Source organism: Monodelphis domestica, chromosome 6, assembly GCF_027887165.1.
Source record: "Monodelphis domestica isolate mMonDom1 chromosome 6, mMonDom1.pri, whole genome shotgun sequence".
In the NCBI taxonomy this organism is placed as follows: domain Eukaryota; kingdom Metazoa; phylum Chordata; class Mammalia; order Didelphimorphia; family Didelphidae; genus Monodelphis; species Monodelphis domestica.
Genome location: NC_077232.1, coordinates 247,270,303 through 247,293,819, shown reverse-complemented (window position 1 = coordinate 247,293,819; position 23,517 = coordinate 247,270,303). Strand labels below are relative to the sequence as shown.

The following is a 23,517-nucleotide window of genomic DNA, read 5'->3' as shown; positions in this document are numbered from 1 at the left end:
TGATGTGCCTCTGGTTTTTTTCCAGTTCTGTTTCTGTAAGCCTCTTCTTTTAAACCATAGGAATGAATAGAATGGTCCCTTTGAGAGAACGTTCCAAAACGGAAGAGGATATTCTTCGGGCTGCATTAAAATATAGCAGTAAGAAGACGGGAAGTAACCCTACCTCAGCTTCTGATGATTCTAATGGGCTGGAGTGGGAGAATGATTTTGTTAGTGCTGAAATGGATAACAATGGCAATTCGGAATATTCTGGATTTGTGAATCCTGTTTTAGAACTGTCTGCCTCTGAGTTAAAGACCTTGGAAGCAGATCAGCAGGACAGATAGGGTGAATCTTCTGGCCTTTTCATCAGTCATGACCAAATGTTGAAAATCAAATAGAATGTATAAAATGTTTGTTCTGAGCCTTTTTGTGAGGGAGAAAGAAATTATGAGGTAAATGCTTCAAAAGTAAGGAATAGGAATGATGGAATCTCATCTAAATTCAGATTTAAGTGCAATTTCATCATGATTCTGTCATATTTCTGAATATGTTGTAACGGTTCTTGTTCAGGTACCATTTGGACTGGATGGCCTCTGAGGTCCCTTCCAAATCTTAGATTCCATGATTATTAAACTATCTGCTCTAATTTATGTATTCCAATTAGGATCTATAGTTTTAATTTGTTCCTTTTAAGTATTTGCATTTTCATTTTTATTCTTTGCATGGATCTAGTTTTGTAAAATAAAATCATTTACCTAAGTTTATTGCATTATCTGAATATGAACATTATAAAGCATCTTATTTCTGTTTTTCTCAGCATCTGTAAAGGGAAGTAATTAGCAGCTTCAAATAATGTGCTATTTGCTAGAAGGTTTTTAAGCTTTCTCTATTTTTATAACTTATTCAGATTGAATCATTATAGATTAGAACAGAGTTCAGTAACCCTAACAGAGCACTAATATTCATTTCTATCAAATTGCTATAACAGCATGTTCATGGTATTATCTCTAAACAGGATTGTTGTGAGGCCTGAAAGGGGGGGCTACTCTCAGAATTGGAAGGTTTTTTTAAATTGATGATAATCAAACCGAACTGAGGCTAGACTTTTAAGTGTTCCACTTCACTTAAAAGAGACTTGCATACTATTACAAAGGAAGTGTTACTTTAGATTGTATTTTCAATTTCTAGGCAAGTTATTTTTTAAGTCTACATTGGATAAGTTCGGAGTAGTATTAAAGGATTTTTTCACAAAGGACTAAATTTTCTGCCTACTGGATAATATGGGAGTTCCTAAAAAGAAGCAATACGGGTATTTTGAAGAATTGTTTCCTGTATGAAATGACAGATTTTATTTTGTTTTCCTTTGCCTTGTTTTACATACTGTAAAGGAAGGTGCTCTGAGTGGTGAAGCCAGGTGAATTGTGTTATAACTGCTGCTAGGATTCTATGGGGTGTCCCAAAAGCGTTTGTGCGGAAAACTACACTTAAATTTTTGAGACACCCTGTATATTAGCCTTTCTTTTCCTTACTATGTTAAATATGAACTCAAGGCTAAGGAAGCAAAATTCCCCCAAATTGGGCTGCACTTCTTGCTTTTGCTCCGGGACCCTAGTATAATTTTAGTAATTGAATCATTTAGTTTCCTTTGTAGTTTTTTCCCCTTAGGACAATGATAATGCACTTCCTCAACACCATAGGGAGATTAAGCTGCAACTGGTGATGAATATTCTTGCTGTATTTTTAAAAATCACGTGACCATTCAAATATTTTAAATTGTATGATAAGCAAGAGTATCTGTAAATTCATCTCCTTTTTTAAAAACTTGCAAAACTAAGATTCTGACTAAATATGTAAATATTTCATTATGTAATTACTATAAGTTTTACCATAACTTAAGTTTGTGGCTATGTCATTTAAAGTATTTTCAGTGTAACCTACATTCATACTGCCTGTAATATGCTTTTTAAAGTTTGTATACCTCAAATGTATATTTTTGTTTCGGCATAAGCTACCATCTGATTTTTCTTGGCATTTTGTCCATATTATATAGACTTTTTGAAGGAATGGAATCAACTTCTCAAAAGATGTGAATAAATGCATTTTTACATTTAAAAATAATAAATCATCTTGCTTGTTACTGTTTCTGGCTTTATCAGTGTTAAAGGTGAACACACATCTTTTCTTGGCCCTGAAAGACATGAAGGTATAGCGACAGAATGGGGAGAATGGTTGGAGGCCCCATGCCCACAGACGACCCGCATCTCCCCCGGGATTCCTTGTGGAAAAGCTCAGAGCCCTCACAGGACCTGTGGGTTGGGAAGTGTAGAGCTCGGTTTTTAAAAGTCAAACTGAAGATTCATCTATGAAAAGTGTGAAGCTGTGGAAAGTAAGCATAGCTCAGAGGAGTGGCCTGTTTACTGGGCCTTTTACAGCTGGCTGCTGCCTCAGAATACCTTCTCCAACATTGCCTTTTCTTTCTTTTTTTTTAACCCTCACCTTCCAATACTATGTATTGGTTCCAAGGCAGAAGAGCAGTAAGGGCTAAGCCATGGGGGTTAAGTGACTGGCCCAGGGTCACACAGCTAGGAAGTGTCTGTGGCTGGATTTGAACCCAGGACCTGTCTCTGGGCCTGCCTCTCAATGCACTGAGCTGCCCAGCTGCCCCTCAATGTTGCCTTTTTTATCCTCACTTACAGTTGCACTGAAATTCAAACAACTAGAAGTTAATTTGAATTGGTGAGCTTGCCGTTTAAAAAACTTAGAGTCTCTAGAAAAAGCTGTTGAAAATACATCTCAAATGCTGTGTTGAAAGTCACTGGGCTTGAGGCAGAAATTGGCACCGTGGTTCTTGCACCGAAAGAGCTTTCATTTTTGCTTCATGTTCACAAATCAGTATACACGGGGGCAGCTGGGTAACGCAGTGGGTTGAGAGCCAGGCCCAGAGACGGGAAGTCCCACATTCAAATCTGCCCTCAGACACTTCCTAGCTGTGTGACCTTGTACAAGTCACTGAGCCCTGTTGCCTCGGTTCTTCCTCTGTCAAACGAGCTGAAGATGGAGATGGCAGACCTCTAACCCCAGGATCTGTGCCAGGGAGGGTCACAAAGACTTGACCGTGACTGGTAGGACCACAAATTCAGCTGCTTTCAAAGGGCTCTGTGAAAAAGACTTGCCACCCCAAGAACTGCAGACCGCCCAGCACCCACTGAAACCGGCTTTCTCCGTATTCTCTTTCTTGCTTATTTTGCACAAAACAACACAAACAGGTTTGGCATGACTTCACTTGTGGAATGGATAGATTGCTTGCCTTTTTGATGGAGGGGGAAGGGACTAGAGGGAGATGGAGAATTTGGAGCTCAAAATTCCTAATAATGAGCATCAAAACTAAAATGGGGACGCTCATGGCCCCTTCCTTTCGAGGCCGCTGTGAGAATGAAGTCAGATGAGATTTGTAAAACACAAGTCCAGTGGCAAAGCAGAAGTCAGGGGATCGGGGGATGGCCTGGAATAATACAGGGGGTGAACCTGGCCTCTGCCTTCTGTAACCTCAAATTTCCTTAGACTTATAAATGTTGGAAATTTCACCATTGGGATATTTCATACTTGGAAAATTTCTTACTGATAGTCTATTGTAATGGGAACCCCATTGGCATGGGAGGTTCCTTCTCTTCCCTTCTTAAGATTACTTTAGGACAGAAACCTTTTGCTGAACAATGGAAAGGACTTTGACCTATGCTTAAGCATAGAACAGGAATTTCTTTGAGTCATGATTGATTTTAGAATTGATACAATGGAGATACTTGGAATCAATCTCCACCCTATTCAGTCCTAACAGGATTGAGTAAGGGCTGCAGCCTAGATCCAAATTTAATTATTCCAATCTCTACCCTACTCAGGTTAACAGGATTTAGAAAGGGCTGTAGCAAAGGATCAAAGATTTAATTATTTGAGAATATGACCTTCAACAGACATGTGCAAAGCCTCTGGGCGGTCCTGGGTTAAGCTAGAGCCTCCATTGGCACAGGGAAATTGATGGACAGGGATTGGTAGATGTGAGGACTGAGGGGAGGGAACTTGGATGGTTTCCTTAAGGATAGGGGGGTCTGAAGACTCGAGGTGGGGGGTGGAGAAGTTGGTCGGTGTGGTTGGTGTGTGCTGGAGAAGCTTGCTCTGAAGGAAGCTGAAGGTGGGGGCCTCTGAGACTGTTTCTCCATTTTGGTCACGTGAGTGATAGGGACTGATCTCTTTCCTTTGCCTCAGCTATCTAAGGGCTTGGGCCTTTTGGCCCAGCCTAAACAGAGGGGGTATTTAAGCCCTATTCCCTTCTCTCCCCTTTTCTCTCTCCCTCTATCTCTAATTCCTTTCTTCCTCCTATTGTAATTAAACTCTATAAAAGGTTGACAGCTGACTTGAGTTTTCATTTAGGAATTACATAGCTGATTCCTTGGCGACCTTAGATTAATATATATCAGTCTTTTTAAAGTGATTTCCTTGTAACACTTCCTGCTCGAAGGAATAAGGTGTTCCCATCGGCCCTGCCCACACCTGATTCACCGAAGGGCTTGAGACCCATTCGGTACCCTCAACCTGCTTAATCCACTGGGAGAGTTTAACAGGGATGTGTCCACTGCTCATGCCGCAGCTCCTTGGAGCCACAGCTAAGAGCAGGGTAACAGGTAGACCCCAAAGCATCCCTGCCAAGGGCCAGGCAAGCCTTCACCCCAGAGGAACTACTCCTACTTGGGTCGCTAGGTGGCACCATGGTACAGAGGACACTGGCTCACACACCAGAGGGTGCTATTCCTTCCTGGGTGACTAGGTGGCGCCATAGTGCACAAAGCACCGTTCCTCTCATCAGAGGTGCTAGTCCTCCTTGGGTAGCTAGGTGGCGCCATGGTGCACCAAACACTGCCCTCCCAGTAGAGAAACTAGTCCTCTCTGGGCAGCCATAGTGCACAGAACACGCCCTCCCCCGAAGGCTGCTAGTCCTCTCTGGATGGCTGAGTAGCACCATTGTGCACAAAGCACTGTTCCTCTCATCAGAGGTGCTGCTCCTCCATGGCAGCTAGGTGGCGCCATGGTGCCCAGAGCACTGGTCTTCCCCTCAGAGGCACTGGTCCTTCCTGAGGAGCTAGGTGGTGCCAGAGTGCACACAACACTGCCCCTCCCTGAACACTGAGTAGCCCCATAGCCATCTAGGAAAATGTCCGAGATGAAATTTAAACTCCGGCGGGTCCCCATTCTGGGTCCAGGACTACACTCGCCCGCCCTCCAGCTGCTGCTTAATAGAAAAGACCTGGTTTATGAAAACTCTGGAGAGACAATGATCCCAATCACATCTGGAAGGACTATAGAACCCTGATCTCCCCGACACAGGGTCATACATCTTCAATCCAACTCCTCCATTTTACAAATGAAGAAACCAAGGCTGTGGAGGGGAAGTGATATCACCAGAGTCAGGATGATTACTTTCAGAAATAAGATGTCAATCCGAGTCCTCTGATTCCCGAGGCAGTTCTCTTTTGGAATATTATTTAATTTTTAGAAAGGGAACCCCATAGGATAAGGAGAGGGGGAAAGCAGCTTAGGGGCAAAAGACAGGAAACTCCTTAGTAGTTTCTTGTATTTGGATGGATTTGTCATTTCATCGACATGGAAACTCCCTCTCATCGTGCAGATGGCGACCCATCCACATCCTTCCATAAATCCCCCACGGTTGGTCTCTGCTTCCTCTCTGGGGGCCTTTTCTTCCTTTTAAAAATAGGGTGTCTCACAGGGTAGTGTTTGATCTCTTAGCCTTCAAACTCAACCACAAGACCAGCCACTTCCTTTTCTGGTCACATCCTTGGTGTTGGCATCTAGACCACTTTTCAAATTCCCCCGGGCAGCTTTCCTTTGCATTTGGAGTACTAGAAAATTTTCAACTTCTTGAGGCTCTAAAAGATGCAACTTGGAATGGCAGGAAGCATTGTGTGGGTTAGATAGTTATCTCAATATTGAGATATCTCAATCCATTCTCAGCTCAGCTCATCATCTCTCTTCAGTACCTTCTGGGTGCTATTGTTTGAGCTCACTGGCCCTCCCACCAAGTTGCATTGCCTATTGGGGGTAATATGAATTGTTCAACCACTTTATTACCCTATGACCACTTCCATGCCCTTCTTTCGGGAGTACCATGAATATTATTCAGGAAAACCTGGAGTGACTTCTTGGGGCTCAACGCAATCCATGTCGTGTTGTTCGTAGAATCACAGGATTATCGATTTTGAGCTGGGAAGGTCTCGTCCAATCCTCTTATAGATGAGGAAACAGGCATGGAAGGCTTAAATGACTCTCCCAGGACCATACAGCTAGTGCATTTTAAAGATCTGAACCCCAAAACTCCTCTAAATTTACTAATAATTTTTTTTCAGTCCTTATCTTTCTTGACCTCCCTGCTGTCTTTTACACTCTGGATCAGCCTCTTCTCTAGCCATCTAGGACACTTCTCTCTCCAGGTTCTCCTCCTCCCTATCAGATCTCTCCTTCTTAGTTTCCTTTCTGAGATCTTAAACACAGGTATCTTCCAAGGGCTTTGACTTGGGCTCTCTGCCCTCCACTCTCCTCTGGGTGACCTCCTCAGTTCCTTTGGTTTTAATTGTCATCTCTGTGGATGATGACTTTCAGACCTCCTTATCCAGTCCTAACCTCTCTCCCACTGTTCTTTAGGAATCTCAAACTTAATGGGTCTAGACAGAACTCATCTTTTCCCTCAAACCTGACTCCTGAACTTCCCTATTACTTCTTTTTAAACCTTCACCTTCCATCTTGGAATCAATACTGTGTATTGGCTCCAAGGCAGAAGAGTGATAAGGGCTAGGCAATGGGGGGGTTAAGTGACTTGCCCAGGGTCACACAGCTGGGAAGTGTCTGAGGCCAGGTTTGAACCCAGGACCTCCCATCTCTAGCCCTGGCTCTCAATCCACTGAGCCACCACCCTTCCCTACTGCTTTTAGTAACACCCCAATCCTTTCCAGTCCCCCAGCTTCACCATCTAAGGGTCATCCTTAACATCCTCAAACCATTGATTATGCCTTAACCTCTCTCTCATATGCCCCCTTCTTCCCTCCGACACTGCTACCACTAATGCAGACCCCCATCACCAAAGGTCCAGGGATGAGGTGATGGGGGTCTGCACTAATGGTAGCTATCTTCCACTTACAGGATCACTGGTAGGTAGGAGCAAGGACTGCAGTGTATGACCATGGAAGAGTTGAAGGGGTTCTTTTCATCTGGTTAAATTATTCCTGGAGCAGTTCCAGCTTTTGCTGCTACTACACCATGTTAGCTCCACTCTCCCCCCCCACCCCAATCTGGTTAAATTAAAGGGGACACATAGGAGTCAGCCTCATAAGCTGAACCTCCTTAAGGTGATGTTCTTCAATTAATTAACTTAAAGGAGCTTCAAATAATCTAGAGGAAGAGAAGCATATCATAGCCATAAATTAAAGTGACTAAAATAAACATTCTAGGACCAGTTAGCTGGCTCAGTGGATTGAGCGCCAGACCTGGAGGCATTAGATCCTGGGTTCAAAACTGGTCTCAGATACTTCCTAGCCAGGTGACCCTGTACAAGTCACTCAAACCTTAATTGCCCAGCCCTTTCCACTCTTCTTCTTAGAACTGACACGTAGTACTGATTCTAAGACAGAAGGTAAGGATTTTTATTCTAAGGGTAGCTCATGGAATTGGGGTTGTTTGGGAAAATAGCTGGAGACTTGAATATTTGCTCCTAAAATAAGAATCAGACAAGATGTTATTCTTTTCTCCCCAACAATTATTTTGCCCTCTGGGAAGTAGTAAAGAAGAGATGGCCTAAGAGCATCTTTTAGATAAAGACAACTAAAAAGAACAATTTACTTTTTTTTAAAAAAATCTTTACTATAAACATTCACATTATGCATTTGTTTATACAGAAATGTCTAATGATGTCCCTTCCAGAAGCTTCAATTCCTGCTCTCCCAAGAATCAATCAGAGGTCCCAAACCCATCCTTAGCGCTGCCTGTGATGGCCTTTACTCCATGGATCTTCTTCCAAAACTAACTCAGGCATTCCAGAAATTAGTTTCATTTTTATGGGTCATACAGAAACCATGATAGGGAAATGTCACACAATACTAAGAAGCTACACTTGCCTCAGTTTCCTAATCCAAGAACAAACCCAAGTGGGAATTTCGGAAGCCATCTCCAAGAAGGAGAGCCTCAAAGCTAAACCATCATGGTGGGCATCCAGGCCAGCCTTTGCAATGGACCGTCAGACAACAATATCGGGTAGACAATTACAGCTCACCACTGTAAAATGGAGATTTGAACCCTAGACTTCAATCTCCAGAAGTCCTTGGTATTTCCCAGAATTCCCTATAATCTCACCTGAGTGAGATCACAATTAGTATTTTAACTGACGGTAATGCCTACCTTGGCCTTTTCTTCCTCTACTTGGCCATTGCAAGATGTAGTAAGTAAGCTGTGAATGGGCTAATCAGCCCTAGACATATTTTTTATTATTTTGTATCCTTGATTTCTAATAATCTTTAATAAACCTCATAAAACATATTTCTATTACTAGAGACTAATTTAAATTTTACACCACGGACACTCAGTACACCCTTGTGACCCACTGGTATGCAGTGGAGACTTTGGGTCTGGGAGCAAGACATTCTGATATATTACTATTTTGAACATTCCCTCTTTTCAAGTTTTTACACACTGTGAAATGAAACCCTCCCTCTGGGGTTAGCATGACCTTTCCCAGGGCCTTCATGACGATGAATCGGCATCTGGTTGGAGAGGCAGCTTGGTACCGTCTCGCTTTCACAGCCTCCCTGTGGTGTGGAGATGACCCTGCCTTCCTGAAGGATACAGCAGCAGAGCTTGATGCTGGAGAGCCTCGACAGACTACGTATGCCCTGCCATTGGGGAACCAGATTCCATCACCCGGAGGCCAGACACTTGGTGGTGAATGAAACACAGAAAGCGATGAAGCAAACAAAACATATGATGGCTTGCTGTTCTGTGTCCCTTCACCTTCTGCGGAACCGTAAGGGAATGCCAAAGAAAATGGTGCCAACGACCAGTTTTTAGACCAACTCTAAAATATTAGCTTAGCTTGTTCTTATTTGACAAGTGAGAGCCTTCTCCCAATGACCAATCCATCCATCAGTCAGGTCAGCTAACAAGTCCAACAAGAGGAAATGGATTGTGTTGATGTAATAATGACAACTACTGTGAATAATCTTGACATCCTCACTGTTTTCAGAGATGCCAAAGAAATGTATTCCTGGAGGGAAAAAAAATGGGCTAGTCTCGAGACAAGCAAGGGATAAGTGATGGATAGTCTGCATATTCCATTGGCATCCATGCAACGAATGAGAGGAAGATCCCCATCAGGGGGGTTTACGAGATGACACGGACAAGAGCTGCACGGGGATGGATGCGATTGACACCAGTAGATGAAATTCTTATGATCAGAGACCTATCCAAGGACAGTATAGTGGAAAGAGCAAAGGACTTAAGAGTCTGTTTCTGCCACATATTTCATGACTTTCGAATGAGTCACAAGGTCTTGGAGCCCCACTTTCCACCCCCACCCCCATCTATAAGAGGAGCATATTCTTTGTGCTACTTCCCAGGATTGTTGTAAAGTCAGTCAGTTGATAAACATTCATAAACACCAATGTGCCAAGTGCCAGGCAGACAAAAGATTGTCCCTAATCTCTCAAGGAACTCAAGTTTAACTGGGGAAATTTGCAGGCAACTATGGAAAGACAAGATTGGGCAAAGTTAGGAAAACCCAAAAGAGGAAAGACACCGGATTTAAGGCTTTCTATACAAAAATAAAGCATTTTATAAATGTGAGTGGTTATTGTAAACAGCATTTAGTATGTTATTGAAGCTTAATAGCAAATATGCATTAAAAGCTTGGAGACGGGAAGTCTTAGGTTCAAATGTGGCCTCACACACTTCCTGGCTGGGTGATCCTGGGCAAGTCCCTTAATCCCCATTGCCTACCCTCTTACCCCTCTTCTGCCTTGGAACCCAAGCTTAGTATTCATTGGAAGGTAAGGGTTCAAGAAAAACAAACACATTTTTGTTAGTAAAAGAATGAATGGATTAAGTCAAGTGATTAGAATGAGATACTCTGACAGATCTGTGAAATCATGAGATCCAGGGTCTCTTCCTCCCCTACCCCTGCCCCAAAACATACACCTCCATGCCATCCATGCAGGTGATGCTCCTTCCATACACTCATTCCATGGAATTCTCCAAGAATTTAGACAAATCCTCCAGGAAAACCCATTCAATGTACTGGATACTTTCCCCTTGGTTCTTTTACCATTTTGAGGAAGACCGGTGTAGTAACTCCAGCTTTCTTGTCCTTTTCCTTCTCCCTTTATGACTGCCAGTCAACATTATGATGTCTTTTATACCACTTCTGGCAAGCCAAAAAATGAGATACACAAACACTTCATTTATCTAAAGGCATGTCCAATATTGCCCAACCTATGTGCAACTTGGCAGCAAACCAGAAAGCCAAGAGGCTCCTCTACACCCCGGTACTTATTACAAAGTCCATGAACTTGTTTTTTAATATAACTTGCATTTCAATATAATTCCAAAGTTTAATATAATTATTCTTAAATGTGTCAATATAATTGGCTTCCTTTGGAATCCTAAGTATTTTGTGTATTTAAAAACATAATTCTGAAGGGTTCATAGGTTTCACCCAACTCCCAAAGAATAGAGGGCACAGAAAAAGACTTCCCTGAAAAAAACCTATCAGCTTAAATCATGGGGAAGCTCCACAGAACTCCAGTTGGAGGAGATCTCAAAGGCCATCTAGGCCTCCCCATACCTAAGCAGAAATCTCCCTCTGTATCATCCTAGATCCATTTACATTTAATGCATACAACCCAGGTTATCTGGTTTCCTAAATGAAAAGCAACAAATCGGAAGGCTAGGAATGGTAGAACCAGGTGTGCTGACAGGAAACAAGACATAAGCAAGCTATCTGGCTATAAAAGAAAAGCAGAAAACAGAAAAGGCAGAAAAGAATTTGAGAAAAAGTGAAATAGTTTGAAGTCGTTTGGAGAAAAGGCAAAAAGGCTACGGTATCAGTACAATAATTCATGTTTGAGAATCATTAAGAAGATGAGAAATTATACTTGTGTTTAAGGTGTGACGGTTTTTGGAAATTTGATAAAATACAGTAAATATTTAAATATTTGATCTTAAATGGGGTAAGTTCAGTTAACTAGAAAACTTAATATATTAATTTTGTCTCTGTCACCAATTGTAGTTTTTGCTATAATATAATCTTGGAGAAATAATGGTCCTAAATATGTTGAAAAATTATATACATAGATTTTATAATTGTGAGTGGTGGCTAATTCCTTATCAATTTAAAACTCATCTGATCCTACAAGTTGGTTTTTTTTCCTCACAAATTATACACATGGATTTTAAAAATTATGTCCAGTAAAGTAATGGTTGTTCCAAAGCCTCATTGGCATGGAGTGACCTTAAGTTCTCCAAGGCTATGTCAGAGAGGCACAAGCTCTGTTTGGTCCTACCATGCTGAACAGAATCTCCAGTACAGGCCCCGTGAAAGACTGTGTCTGTCTGTCATCTATGGACCAGACTAGCCAAGTTCAAAGGGCCCAGCTAAGTGGCTGACCACCAGAAGAAATTTTTTTTCAATCCCTGAAATCCCATAGGATTTCTACAAGAGCATGGAGGGATTCCAGTTTTTATAAGCAGAGGCAACACTCATAACAACAAAATTGTAGAGTCTTGAAATATGAAATAGAGACTGTTAAAATATTCCTAAAACAATATCTGACATTGTTCTTCTTCAAAAGATTTTAAATATTTCCCAGTGATTCTGATATATAATTAAGGTAGGGATCTGGGAAGCAACATTCTTCCTGACTCTTTTCTCAAAAAAAAAAAAAAAAGAGGGGGCAGCTGGGTGGCTCAGTGGATTGAGAGCCAGGCCTAGAGATGGGAGGTTCTGGGTTCAAATCTGGCCTCAGACACTTCCCAGCTGTGTGACCCTGGGCAAGTCACTTGATTCCCATTGCCTAGCCCCTACCATCTCTGCCTTGGAACCAATACACAGCATTGACTCCAAAACAGGAGGTAAGGGTTTAAAAAAAAAAAGAAAACCAAGAGAAAATTTTATCTCCTTCTCCTAAGGCCAGAGATGAGGCAGAATAGTGAATCTGTCATTTCAGCTACCTCAGAGCATGAACCACACTCCCCTGGCACAGAGCTACAAGAGATGAGTGGCTATCTTGAACCAGTCTGGGTATTCCAGTTCTGAAAGACTTAACTGAGGACGGGGTTGTAACTGGCCAGGGTCCTTAACTTTGGAAACCAAAATGCTGTGCAGTAAGAGGGTCAGACCAAACAAAGGCATAGTCCATTATCCAGACAAGAGTGAAAATACAAAATTTAATACAAGGACCAAAAATGAAACAATAAGAGTTTATGATCTCCAAGCAGATGAATCTAAATTGGTAAAGGGAGTTTCTTCATTGGAAATTTCCTGTCCCAGTAAAATCATAAATCTGGCCATTCACATATAAGCAAATACATACCTTATACATAAAAATGTTTTTTTAAAAAAATATACACACAATATTTATAACAAGGGTTTTTTTTCAGTGGGACACCTAAAAGAATGTGGATCTGAAAATAAAATGTAATTTGAAAAATATGTTCAGTATAAAATATGTTTCATATTTTACCTTCTTCAAAAGGCACTAAAGTAATCAAATTAATTTTTTATGGATCCAAGAAGATCACGCTCCATGAAAGTAGATAAGCCCTTAGATGCCCTTATAATCTCATCTATGCTAGATCTTCTTGCTCCCAAGTGAAGTTAAACACACACACACACACACACACACACACACACACACACACACACACGTCCTGTGTAATTCACATCCATGCTTTTCTGTAAATCCTTTATAAAGATCCACCCAGAGCACTGAACCTCTTCCTGTGGGTTTTCTTCTATGGGGAAGATACTGATGGAATATTTTTGCCAACCAAGTCTTTCATTCTTGATCCACAAAGCAGCTTCTATGCCCAAAAAAGCTACAGAATTCAAAAAACAACCCCAAAGTATCCATGCCAATTGGATGAGAGGAAAAGAAGAAAATGCAGCTAAAGTTCAGTTCATTCTGCACAAACCACATCCATTAAGTCGCCTTCCTTTCCATCTCCTTTTAGATGTTCCTCTCATCTTCTCCATCTGTTCAATATTCATTTTCATCCATTTCTGTAGGCAATAAAGATGAAGATGAACCTCCATTCTCAGGTACAGGACTTCCCAAGTGTCTTTCCTCTAAGAGTGACCGTGGGGACAGCATAAAGCGTGTCTCAAAATATTCCAAGGACTCCCCATCTTCTTTCTCCATCAGGACTTGGTAGTCTCCAAACCGCATGATGCATCTGCCTGGAAATTCCGTTTTGTTGAGATAGCCAAGTTCTACGTTGCCCACAAGCAAGCTGGTTTTCTTACTCAGATTTTTAATTTCAAATGAGAGGATTGAACTATTGATGTCTCTAAATGGCTGCAGAGAGAACAGAATTCTGGAAACTTGATTGTCTTGAAAGATATAATGACACACTTTGGGATTCCGACCAAACGTTACCACTTCTGTGGATGAGAGCTTTTCTCGTTTGCAAAATCTCAGCCTCTCAAACACCTGATTGTGATCCTGGCGTGGATGATAGACTGTAACATGGAAGCAAGTGAGGGTCTCCTCAGTGTCAGCATCTTCAAAGCTGGCCATGGCAGGGATCAGAGGCAGACCTGCCAGCAGCAAATGAACCACAATGTTAGTCTGTCACCAAATATTAACATGAGATTTGTCTCACAAGTATGAAAACAAATTTTTCAATATCAAGGTGATTTCTCAGATTAAAAGAATTTTGTTGAAAAATTTCTCATAAAAGATTTCTTTAAGGGGGCAGCTGGGTGGCTCAGTGGATTGAGAGCCAGGCCTTGAGACGGGAGGTCCTGGGTTCAAATTTGGCCTCAGATACTTCCCAGCTGTGTGACCCTGGGCAAGTCACTTAACCCCCATTGCCTAGCCCTTACCACTCTTCTGCCTAGAAGCCAATACACAGTATTGACTCCAAGATGGAAGGAAAGGGTTTTTTAAAAAATAAAATAAAAAAATAAAATATTTCTTTAAGTTCTAAGTGTATCAGGGAAGTTCATTCCTTCCCCCTCCTGGAGGGTCAACCTGTCTGTCCACATTCCCTAAATGCCAGCACAGTGTCTGCGAATGTCAATAAAAGGAAGGGGGCAGGTCTTTTTTAGGCTGTCGGCTTTTGAACAAACTTGGGAATAGAACAGGCAGCTAACGGGGAAGGAGGAAGGGACTGGCAAGCTAGGCAACTCATGGTCAGGTTACTTAGAGGAATGATTCAATTTAAAACTATGATTGTCTACCCTTCCTAATAAACTTTATAAAATACATATCTGGGTAGAAATATTAATATAATTCTTACATAAGTTCAGGTATTAGGGGCTTAATGTAACATAGACAATATGATTATGATTCAATTTACTTGCTTATGTAAGATAACATAACACCAGTAACACCAGTCCTTATAATATGTAAAACGAATTCAGTTACTTTTTTTTTTTACGCAAATGGAGTTAAGTGACTGGCCCAAGGTCACACTGCTAGGAAGTGTCTGGATCAGATTTGACCTCAGGTGTGACCAGCTGCCTCAGCAACATGTACTTATTCAACATCAGGGTGAAGTATCAGTTGACAAATAGACAAAAAATCAAATAGATAAAATCAGAAGACTCCTTCTTCAGGAGATGGGACTTAAGATGAGCCTTGAAGGTCTTAGAGATTACAAGAGACATGTGCAAATCGCTTTGACACCAATAATGTAAGCAACAAAACGGAATAATATTCAGAGGGGCAAGTACCTAACTGGGCAGCTCAATGGCTCAGTAGATAGAGTGCCAGACCTGAAGTGAGTTAGACTCATCTTTTCTGAGCTCAAATCTGGCTTTGGGCATTTACTGCTGTGCAACCCAATGCATATCACTTAACTTTATTTGCCTCAGTTTCTTCATCTGTCAAATGATCTGGAATAGGAAATGACAAACTATTCCAATATCTTTGTCAAGAAAACCCCTAATGGGGTCACAAAGAATTGGATTTAATAGGTATTCAATCATTTTAAAGGTAGACGATTAAAGCTACTTTTTGAAAGGGAGAAAAAATAACTTCTCCTTTTATCCAACCTAATCCCCAGGAAAAATTTCATCACTATCCTTAAAGGAATCTCATCTATTAGCCAAAGAACTTGAGGATCAGAAAGCATTTTCTAAAACTTGACGTAGCTCTAGGAGCCCATTAAGTTCTCAGGTTATGCTGACAGACCACAGAATTCTCATGAACACAGTCACACTCAATCACTGAAAGTCCAGCTCCTCTTTCTCAGCCAGACTCTGGGCTAAAAAGTGCAAAGTAAGGCATATCCTCTTAGATTTTCGTTCAATTATTCTCCTTTATTCAAAGCAGTGTTTTGTTTTCAGGCATGCAGGTCATTGGGAAGTGGCCAGCAGAGTTTTTAAAGTATCCGGGAAATCCAACCATTCTGGAGGGCACTTTGGAACTATGCCCGAAGAGCTCTAAAATGGTGCATACCCTTTGATCTAGTAATACCACTATAGGGTCGGTATCCCACAGAGGTAATAAAAAAGGGAAAGGACCTACTTGTAAAAAAATATATAGCAGCTCTTTCTGTACTGGCACAGAATTGGAAATTGAGGGAATGCCCATCAGCTGGGGAATGGCTGGACAGATTGTGGTCCATCTTGGTGATAGAATAATATTGTGCTAAAGAAATGATGAGCAGGATGATGTCAGAAAAAGCTGGAAAGATCTGCGGAAACTGATGCAGAGTGAAATATGCAGAACCAGGAGAAGATTGTACATAGCAACAGCAATATTTTACGATGATCATCTGTGAAAACTTGGCTACTCTCAGCAACACACAGATCTGGGACAATCTGGAAGGATTTATGATGGGGAATGTTACCCACCCCCAGAGAAAGATCTGTTGGAGTCTCTTTCACATCAGTATTTCAGGTTTTATTATGGGGTTTTGGTTATGTATGAATGTGCTCTTACAACAACAATCAATATGGAAGCATATTTTTGATAAAAATAAAATTTAAAAATAATAATAAAATATCAGTGACAAATTTATTTTTGTTTTAAAAATCCTTACCTTCCATCTTGGAATCAATACCTAGTATTGGTTCCAAGGCAGAAGAGTAATAAAGGCTAGGCAACTGGGATTAAATGACTTGCCCAGGCTCACACAATGGGTAAGGGGTCTGAGGTCAAATTTGAACCCAGGACCTCCCATCTCCAGGTCTGGCTCTCAATCCAATGAACCACCTAATTGTCCCATCAGTGAAATATTTATAGGGATATGGATTGGTCTGGTAATTTTATTGGTATTGGATAACTCTCACTCCCCATACAGACCAAGACTTTAAGAGAGTTGCCTAGAAAAAAAGGTTAAGTGGGTAACATGGCCAGATATTGTCAGAGGTGAGTCTCAAACTCATGTCATCCTTTAAGTCAACCTCACTATCTACTACATACCATGCTGCCTCTAATGAAACAATTTTTTTTAAAGAAAAAAAGTGTATATTAAAAAACTAAAAATTAAAAGGCATTGAAGAGAAGAAAAATGATTGAAAGTATTTTGCTAGAATTATGATAGAATATTAGTTATTTTATTATTATATCTTATTTATTAATTAATATTTTGATTATTTTTGTTTATTAATATTATACGTTTATTATTATATGTTATTGTATTATTATTATTTATTATTTCTGTTAAATTAACAGCCCTCCAACAAATATCACTAACCACAAGTGCCACAAATTAACTGTTAACCTCAACATCCTGAAGCTGTTAATATCCCTCCCTCCTCAGGGCAGATGTTCTGTTCTGTTTTCTCGCCTTGTTCACCAGTGGATAAAAAGTAACAGAACAAAGTTGGAGGTCCTGCTGGAGATGACTTCTTAAGTGTTCATTTTACATATGAATAACTATCATTTATTTTTAAATTGTATTTTTTTTCTGAAAGTTATTTAACCTCAGTGGACCTCTGTTCCTCATTTGCAAAATGAAGGCATTGGTCTGAATAGCCTCTAGATTCCTTTTCAATTCCAAAATCAACAATCCTATGATCTTTACCTATTATGCAGTTGGGCAATCTCTAATATATAAGTATATACAATCTATAACAATGTAATATAACAATATATTTTTAAATCATTAAATCCTTGTCTGTGATAATGAAGATGTATAGTAATACAGCTAATTTAAAATTCTCTTGTTTAAAGGGAACATTGATGCACAAAAATAAAAATTTCTTCATTCAATTCAATATTTATTAACACTCATCATGGATAAGACATAATAATGATAATAGAAATTAAATTTCATGTTTTTCTTGGATTACTAAAGAATTTTAATGAATTCCCTGAGCATCCCCTGTAGCAAACTAAGATATTTCAAATCCAAAAAGTGAGAATCATCTAAAAATACTAAAAAGAAATTGGCAAATGAAAACAAAGTAAAATTCTTTAAAAAACCAACCATTAAGAGTTTATTTGTTCCGAGGCACTTCGTTAGGTGTAATGGACTACAAATATGAAATGGACCTGCCTCCTGCCCTGGAAGAGTTTACATTCTATGAGATGGGGTCAGTGAATTCATCCTAAATCTGATTGAGAGGGAACTTTCTTATGAAAACACTCCCTAATCAGAAGGCAGTCTCTCCCTTAAATGTAACTGAGAAGTCCTTACCACTCTTCTGCCTTGGAACCAACACATAGAATTGATTCCAAGATGGAAGGTATGGGTTTAAAAAATAAAAATAATAATAATAAAAATAAATAAATAAATGTAACTGAGAGTGGAATTCCTTCTCAACTCTGGAAGGAGGGAGACCATTTGAATCATGTAACTTTGGAAATTTTTGTGTAAATTTGTTATTGGAATAAAATAAAGATTAAAAAAATAAAATTTATTTCATGCCTGTAAGCAAATAACAAAAAATAAAAGTAAACCAAGTTGTACTAAAACAAATAAAATAAATGTTACTGACAAATTATGAACCTAGAAACTCTGGGTCTATGTAATGATAAAAAAGGTCTGATAGCCAGTTAAGCTTTTTTAAAAGAGAAGCTAGATAAGTAATGATGGTCAGGGTTCAGTCCTACCTGTTTAGAGAAGAAGATGCTCTGATGCTAGATGGCATTCATAGAATTCCTGGGGTTGGAAGAAAATCTAGAACAGCCTCTTGCTTTAGAGAGGATTAAACTAAGACCTTCAGCTTTTAGGTGACAAAGAATAGTTTTGCTCTGAATGTGTGATGAAACCCCAGCCTTGCCCCTGGCCATCTGTGGGACCTTGAGACCCCTGACCTCTTTGGACCTTAGTTTCTTCAATATAACCTGAGGAGGTTGGACCCGATGAACTATACCTCTAAGGTGCCTTCTAGCTCTAATTCAATGAATCTATGACTTAGACAGAGTTGGTCCTCTGACTCCAAGTTCAATGGCCCTTTCCACTACAACACAGCTGCTGTTGTTGGGTTTTTTCAGATGTGTCCGACTCCTCAGCCCCATTTGAGGTTTTCTTAGCAAAGATACAGGAGTGCTGTGCCATTTCCTTCTCCAATTCATTTTACAGATAAGGAAACTGAGGCCAACAGGTTTAAATGGCTTGTCCAGTCAATTGTCTGAGGCCAGATTTGAACTCCAGAATATAAAAACTAAAACCTCCAGGAAAGTGGAAGCGAAACTAACCCTAAACCTGCCAACCGGAGAATGTAACACAGGCAGAAAACCATCTCTCTGTTATAACTAAGAAGCTGTGTTACAGTAGAGCATACTTTATTATCAGAAATCTCCAGAGATCATTGGCTGGCTAGTAAATCACTTAATTTGTCTCAGCCTCAGTTTCCTCATCTGTAAAATGAGAGGGTTGGAACTTCTGGCTCTCAATCCATGATGTGACTTGTCCAGGGTAACAAAATGGCAGAACTAAGATTTGAATTCTGCTCCTGTGACTTCTAAGTAAAGCACCATGGTGCTTCCCTGAAGACAAATACTGGGGGAGAGGAGAAGACAGAAGATGTACATTCAAAGCCACCAAAAAAAAAAAGGTCATCACAATACAAAAATAGTATGATTAAAAACTAATAAAAAAAATAACAAATGAGCTAGAAAATATATAATATAAACTCAAGGGGGATCCTGGGCAAATGGGAGAGATGAACTAAGGCTAAGGGGAGGGGAGGGGATCATGATCCCCTCCTACTTGTTCTGGTCAGGAGAAAATGCTAAACCTGAAATCTGAGAGCCCTTCTCACTCTACATCCAAAGATCTAAGAACACTTGGGGCAGTGGGTAGGAGGAAGCCAAAATGGGCAGCGTGGGGGCTTTAAAAACTTGACTTTACACCACGTGCATACAAAAAACAATTTTCTTTGTTTCTTATAATGGGCAGTTCCCCAAATTAGACCCATCCCTTCTGCCCAGAATGCACTTCTTCCTCATCTCTGCTTCTTAGAACCCTCATCTTTCAAGGCATTGCTCAGACATCGATTCCTCCCTATGAAACTGTTTTCCTTCCCTCCCCACTTTTCTCAAACTGTCTGTGCCTTCTCAATTGCTTTACCTATTTATTTAGTTTTACCTAGATATTTACCTATTTATACACTGTATCTTCTAAAAGAACTGAAACTACTTAAGGACTAAGACTGCCCTTTGGTTTTTGTTGTTTTATTTTAAAAAACCTTTAAATTCTGTCTTGGAATCTTAGTATCAGTCCCAAGGCAGAAGAGTACAACCAGGCAATTAGGGTGAGGTGACTTGCCTAGGATCACACATCTAGGAAGTGTCTGAGGTCACATTTGAACCCAGGACCTCTAGGTTTGGCTCTCTATCCAGTGGTTCACCTCACTGCCCCTGTTGTTTTTTTGTTTGTTTGTTTGTCTGGGTTGTGTTTTTTGTTTTGTTTGCTTTGGTGTTTTTGGTCTACTCCAGTCATTTCTTCAGTGTAGGGCACTCTCCAGGTGCCTACTGACAACTCCTCCCTAATAACCTTAGTATTAAGAGATTTGCCCCAGATGCTAACTAGTTGAGACACCTCCTGGCTCACCAGCTGGCTTAAATTAGGTATTTAATAAATGCTTGATGAAATGAATGTACTAATAGCAGCAGGCAGGATTTCCTCCTAATCAAAACATCCTCTAAAACTCCACCAAAATTATGACTTTATTTTTTTCACCTTGCAGCAAAAAAGGTTGGGAAATACAGCATTTGGGCTGCTACAACCTTTAGAGGGAGTAGATCTATTTAAAAAGTCTCAGAAAGAAACAAGGAAAAGCAAGATAGAAATGTCTTATCAATGGATTGTTATCTTTCTTAGAAAAAGAATGGCTCTTTCAGCTCCTTAGCCACCTGCTGCACTTGGCTCTTCTTCCTTATGACTTACACTAACAATGTCCCCAAGACCCTGAACTCAGATAGAAGGGTTTCTACCTTATCTTGCCTGGAAATGTCTTATCAGTTGATTGTTATCTTTCTTAGAAAAAGAATGGCTCTCTTTCTGCTCCATTTTAAAGGCAGCTGCACTTGGCTCTTCTTCCTTATGACTCACACTAACAATGTCCCCAAGACCCTGAACTCAGATAGATGAGTTTCTGCCTTATCTTGCCTGGAACCAAGCTAGTGTATTACTGTAACAGCCCCTTTGCCCCCCCCCCAAAAAAAAAACAACTCAACTTTCTTTCTCCCCCTAGTGTACTGTCTTCCTCAATTAGAATGTCAAGTCCTTGAGAGAGGAGACTGTCCTGCTGCATTTTTAACCTTGGAACTTAGCACAGTGTCTGGTATATAGTAGGTGCTTAACAAATGTCTTTCCATCCATCCATCCTTTCTTCCTTCCATCTGCCTTTCCTTTCTTCTTTCCTATCAATCTCAGCTAAGTGGAGAACTTGAGTCAAGAAGAGATCTTCCTGACTTCAAATCTGATCTCAGACACTTAGACCATCGTGTAACTTTGAATACTTCAGTTTCCTCATTTGTCAAATGAGCTAGACAAGGAAATGGCAACCCACTTCGGTTTCTTTGCCAAGAAGACCCTAAATGGCGCCACAGAGTCAGACACTACTGAACAACTATCGATCTAAACCGTCTATCGCTTGTCTCTCATCTATCTATATCCATGTCTAGTCTGGGTCTGTTTTCCTTCATATCTATCCATCTCTCTCTCCAAGCCCAGATCCAGAAAAGCTTGATTCAATAAACACTACACGACAGTGGCTAAATATCTATTGGGGGTGGTGGTGTTTTTAAGCTTCTAAAAGATATAGAAAAGTTGTCAACTAGCCTGATTTCTATTAGCAAACCCAGGAAAGTCGGGAGGAACCAACTTTCTTTTGCTGCCTGCAGAGCTGATGGATGCTACCCTAACAAAATCAGTTATCAGCACTCTACAAAAAGCCCTGAACAACACACAAAACAGTCGAGTCAGGAAACCTGGGGTCCCATCTGGACAGTCTTCCTTATTAAGCCCTGACACCTTAAGTCTCGACACTAGATAGGTGGGCAGTATGATATAAAATAGAGAGCTGGCCTGAGAGTCAGGGCTGAGTTCAAATGTTTCTGATACAGACTGGCTGGGTAAAACTGAGTATTTTTTAACCTCTAAATTCCCAGGCATTGCCTTGACAGAAAGCGTTCCCATACCTGGCGCCCTCTACTTAGGTAAACTCGCTTGCCTGCATCCTTGCTCTTCCCTAAAGTTTGGGCCCTCCAGAAAGAGGCTAGAGCTCCCAAGCTCCCAAACCTGATTTCAGTTTAGAATACTGAGGTCCGAGACAGGGCTGCTGTAACCTCATCACAGAGAGCTTAAATATTCTTACCGGTAAAATGGACGACGTGGACGGAATTTAAGGTCCCTGAGCTCTCAGCCTTGGGCTATGCACCCTTCTGAGCTTACTTGTGGTTTCTGGTCAGCAAGAGAATGGGGAAAACCCAAACTCAAAAGTATGTCCGGCCTCCGGCTGCTTGTCGCGTCTTCCTCTCCAGCACTGGCAGTGGTGATGCAAACCACTCTGGAGGTGCGTTATTTCCATGTGCATATTCGGGATTACTCCGGCTATATCCTTCCTTCCCTACTTTCCCCCCTCCCTCCTCAGTGTCTCTGCATTTCACTTTCCAAACTGTGTGCAAACGGCCAAAATCTAGCAGATTTCGGGCCCACGGCTTCCCGAAACAGCCACGCCGCCACCCGCGGGCTGGTTCCGTGGGCACATCCCCTTCCCTCCACGCGCTTTCCCCCCGGCCCCCGCCCCAGAGAAGCAGCTGCTCCAAAACTGCGCCTTGCCCTCCCCTGACACATCGGCCAAACCTGAGCGACGGGCTCCCGGGAGGCGCCTCCCCTCTCCTTCTTACCTAGCCCGGTCAAGGCCAAGGAGACTAGACGCAGCAAGACTCCGGAGGGCGGCCCCGCCGCAGCTGCCTGGGGATGGGCAGAGGCAGAGGCGCGGCGCTGGCGGGACTCGCCAAGCTAGGCTGACTGCACAGGACCGCCGCGCGGCCACAGAGCTGGTTTCACCCTCCAACAGGTGTGAGCTGGACCTAAGAAGCCAGTGTGTGTCGCGGAGGAGGGAGAGCTGCAGGACAGAGCCTCTGGCTTCCCAGCTCTCCGCCTCTGCCCAGTCCCGTGACAGGAGAGGGGGCGGATAAGGAAAGGAGGGGCCAAGACTAGACTGAACTGCGGCCAAAAAAAAAAAAAGGCTGAAAAGTTCTTCTTTCAGGGCAAGATGACCCTGCAACGCGAACATCGCTGCATGGGCGGAAAAGGGTGGGGGGTGGAGTATATATTTCCGGAGACTTGGACGTTCTGGAGATGCTGCCAAAATGATTTAGGAGAAAGGTCCAATAATCTCATGCATTGTCAGGGGTTGTCCGTCACCCTGGAGAAAGGAACTGGACCATTTGGAAGTGTCATCTCTCCCACACCCAAGATCCTCTCAGTTTTCCTTTGTGGCGACTCCAGGAGGATGATTTCAGAGCCACCATGAAGTCTCTCCTCTCATCTCTCACCCCAAACAAAAAAAAGCCATCTATCTGGCTAGCTAATACCAGAAAATCCTGCATCAATAGCAGAATTTCATTCCTCTTAAAGGGTGTAAACAGCTTAAGCATTATTGGTCTCTGAAGGGTGTAGTGGAGCCAGCTCTTTCTTATAGGCCAAGAGATTGGGGAGTCTTTAATATGAATTTTTCCACCTCTGAAATGGGCAAATGCTGCAAATCAGGACTGGATTTATTTGATTGAATTAAGGAAATTGATGGAGCAACAGATTATAATATACATTAAACTTAAAAGTGTGTCTTGAAGTTCT

General features: G+C 41.4%; 2 protein-coding genes across 4 annotated transcripts in view; one reads left to right on the top strand and one right to left on the bottom strand.

Moving 5' to 3' along the window:
• The window catches only part of AP1AR (adaptor related protein complex 1 associated regulatory protein), a 47,779-nt gene extending 45,675 nt beyond the window's left edge, over positions 1-2,104 (top strand). For both annotated transcript variants that reach the window (XM_056803072.1, XM_001364923.5), the window contains one exon: positions 61-2,104. In XM_056803072.1, the coding sequence (XP_056659050.1) occupies positions 61-326 (266 nt within the window). In that variant the 3' untranslated portion in view covers positions 327-2,104. The remainder of the gene's footprint in view (positions 1-60) is intronic.
• A 10,356-nt stretch (positions 2,105-12,460) lies between these two features.
• TIFA (TRAF interacting protein with forkhead associated domain) lies at positions 12,461-22,969 on the bottom strand. Of its 2 annotated transcripts, none has more exons than XM_007496009.3 (2): positions 22,563-22,969; positions 12,461-13,846 (listed from the first exon to the last, which is right to left on the bottom strand). In XM_007496009.3, exons 1-2 carry the CDS (start codon positions 22,952-22,954, stop codon positions 13,813-13,815), a joined length of 426 nt encoding a protein of 141 aa, XP_007496071.2. In that variant the 5' UTR covers positions 22,955-22,969; the 3' UTR covers positions 12,461-13,812. The 2 variants fall into 2 exon arrangements, with proteins under 2 accessions (XP_007496071.2, XP_007496072.1); XM_007496010.3 differs by lacking the exon at positions 22,563-22,969 and adding an exon at positions 22,031-22,510.
• Positions 22,970-23,517: the final 548 nt, after the last annotated feature.

Bases quoted from the DNA above. Each gene is read 5' to 3' on its own strand.
- TIFA (XM_007496010.3), bottom strand. From the start codon at position 13,826: ATGGCCAGCTTTGAAGATGCTGACACTGAGGAGACCCTCACTTGCTTC.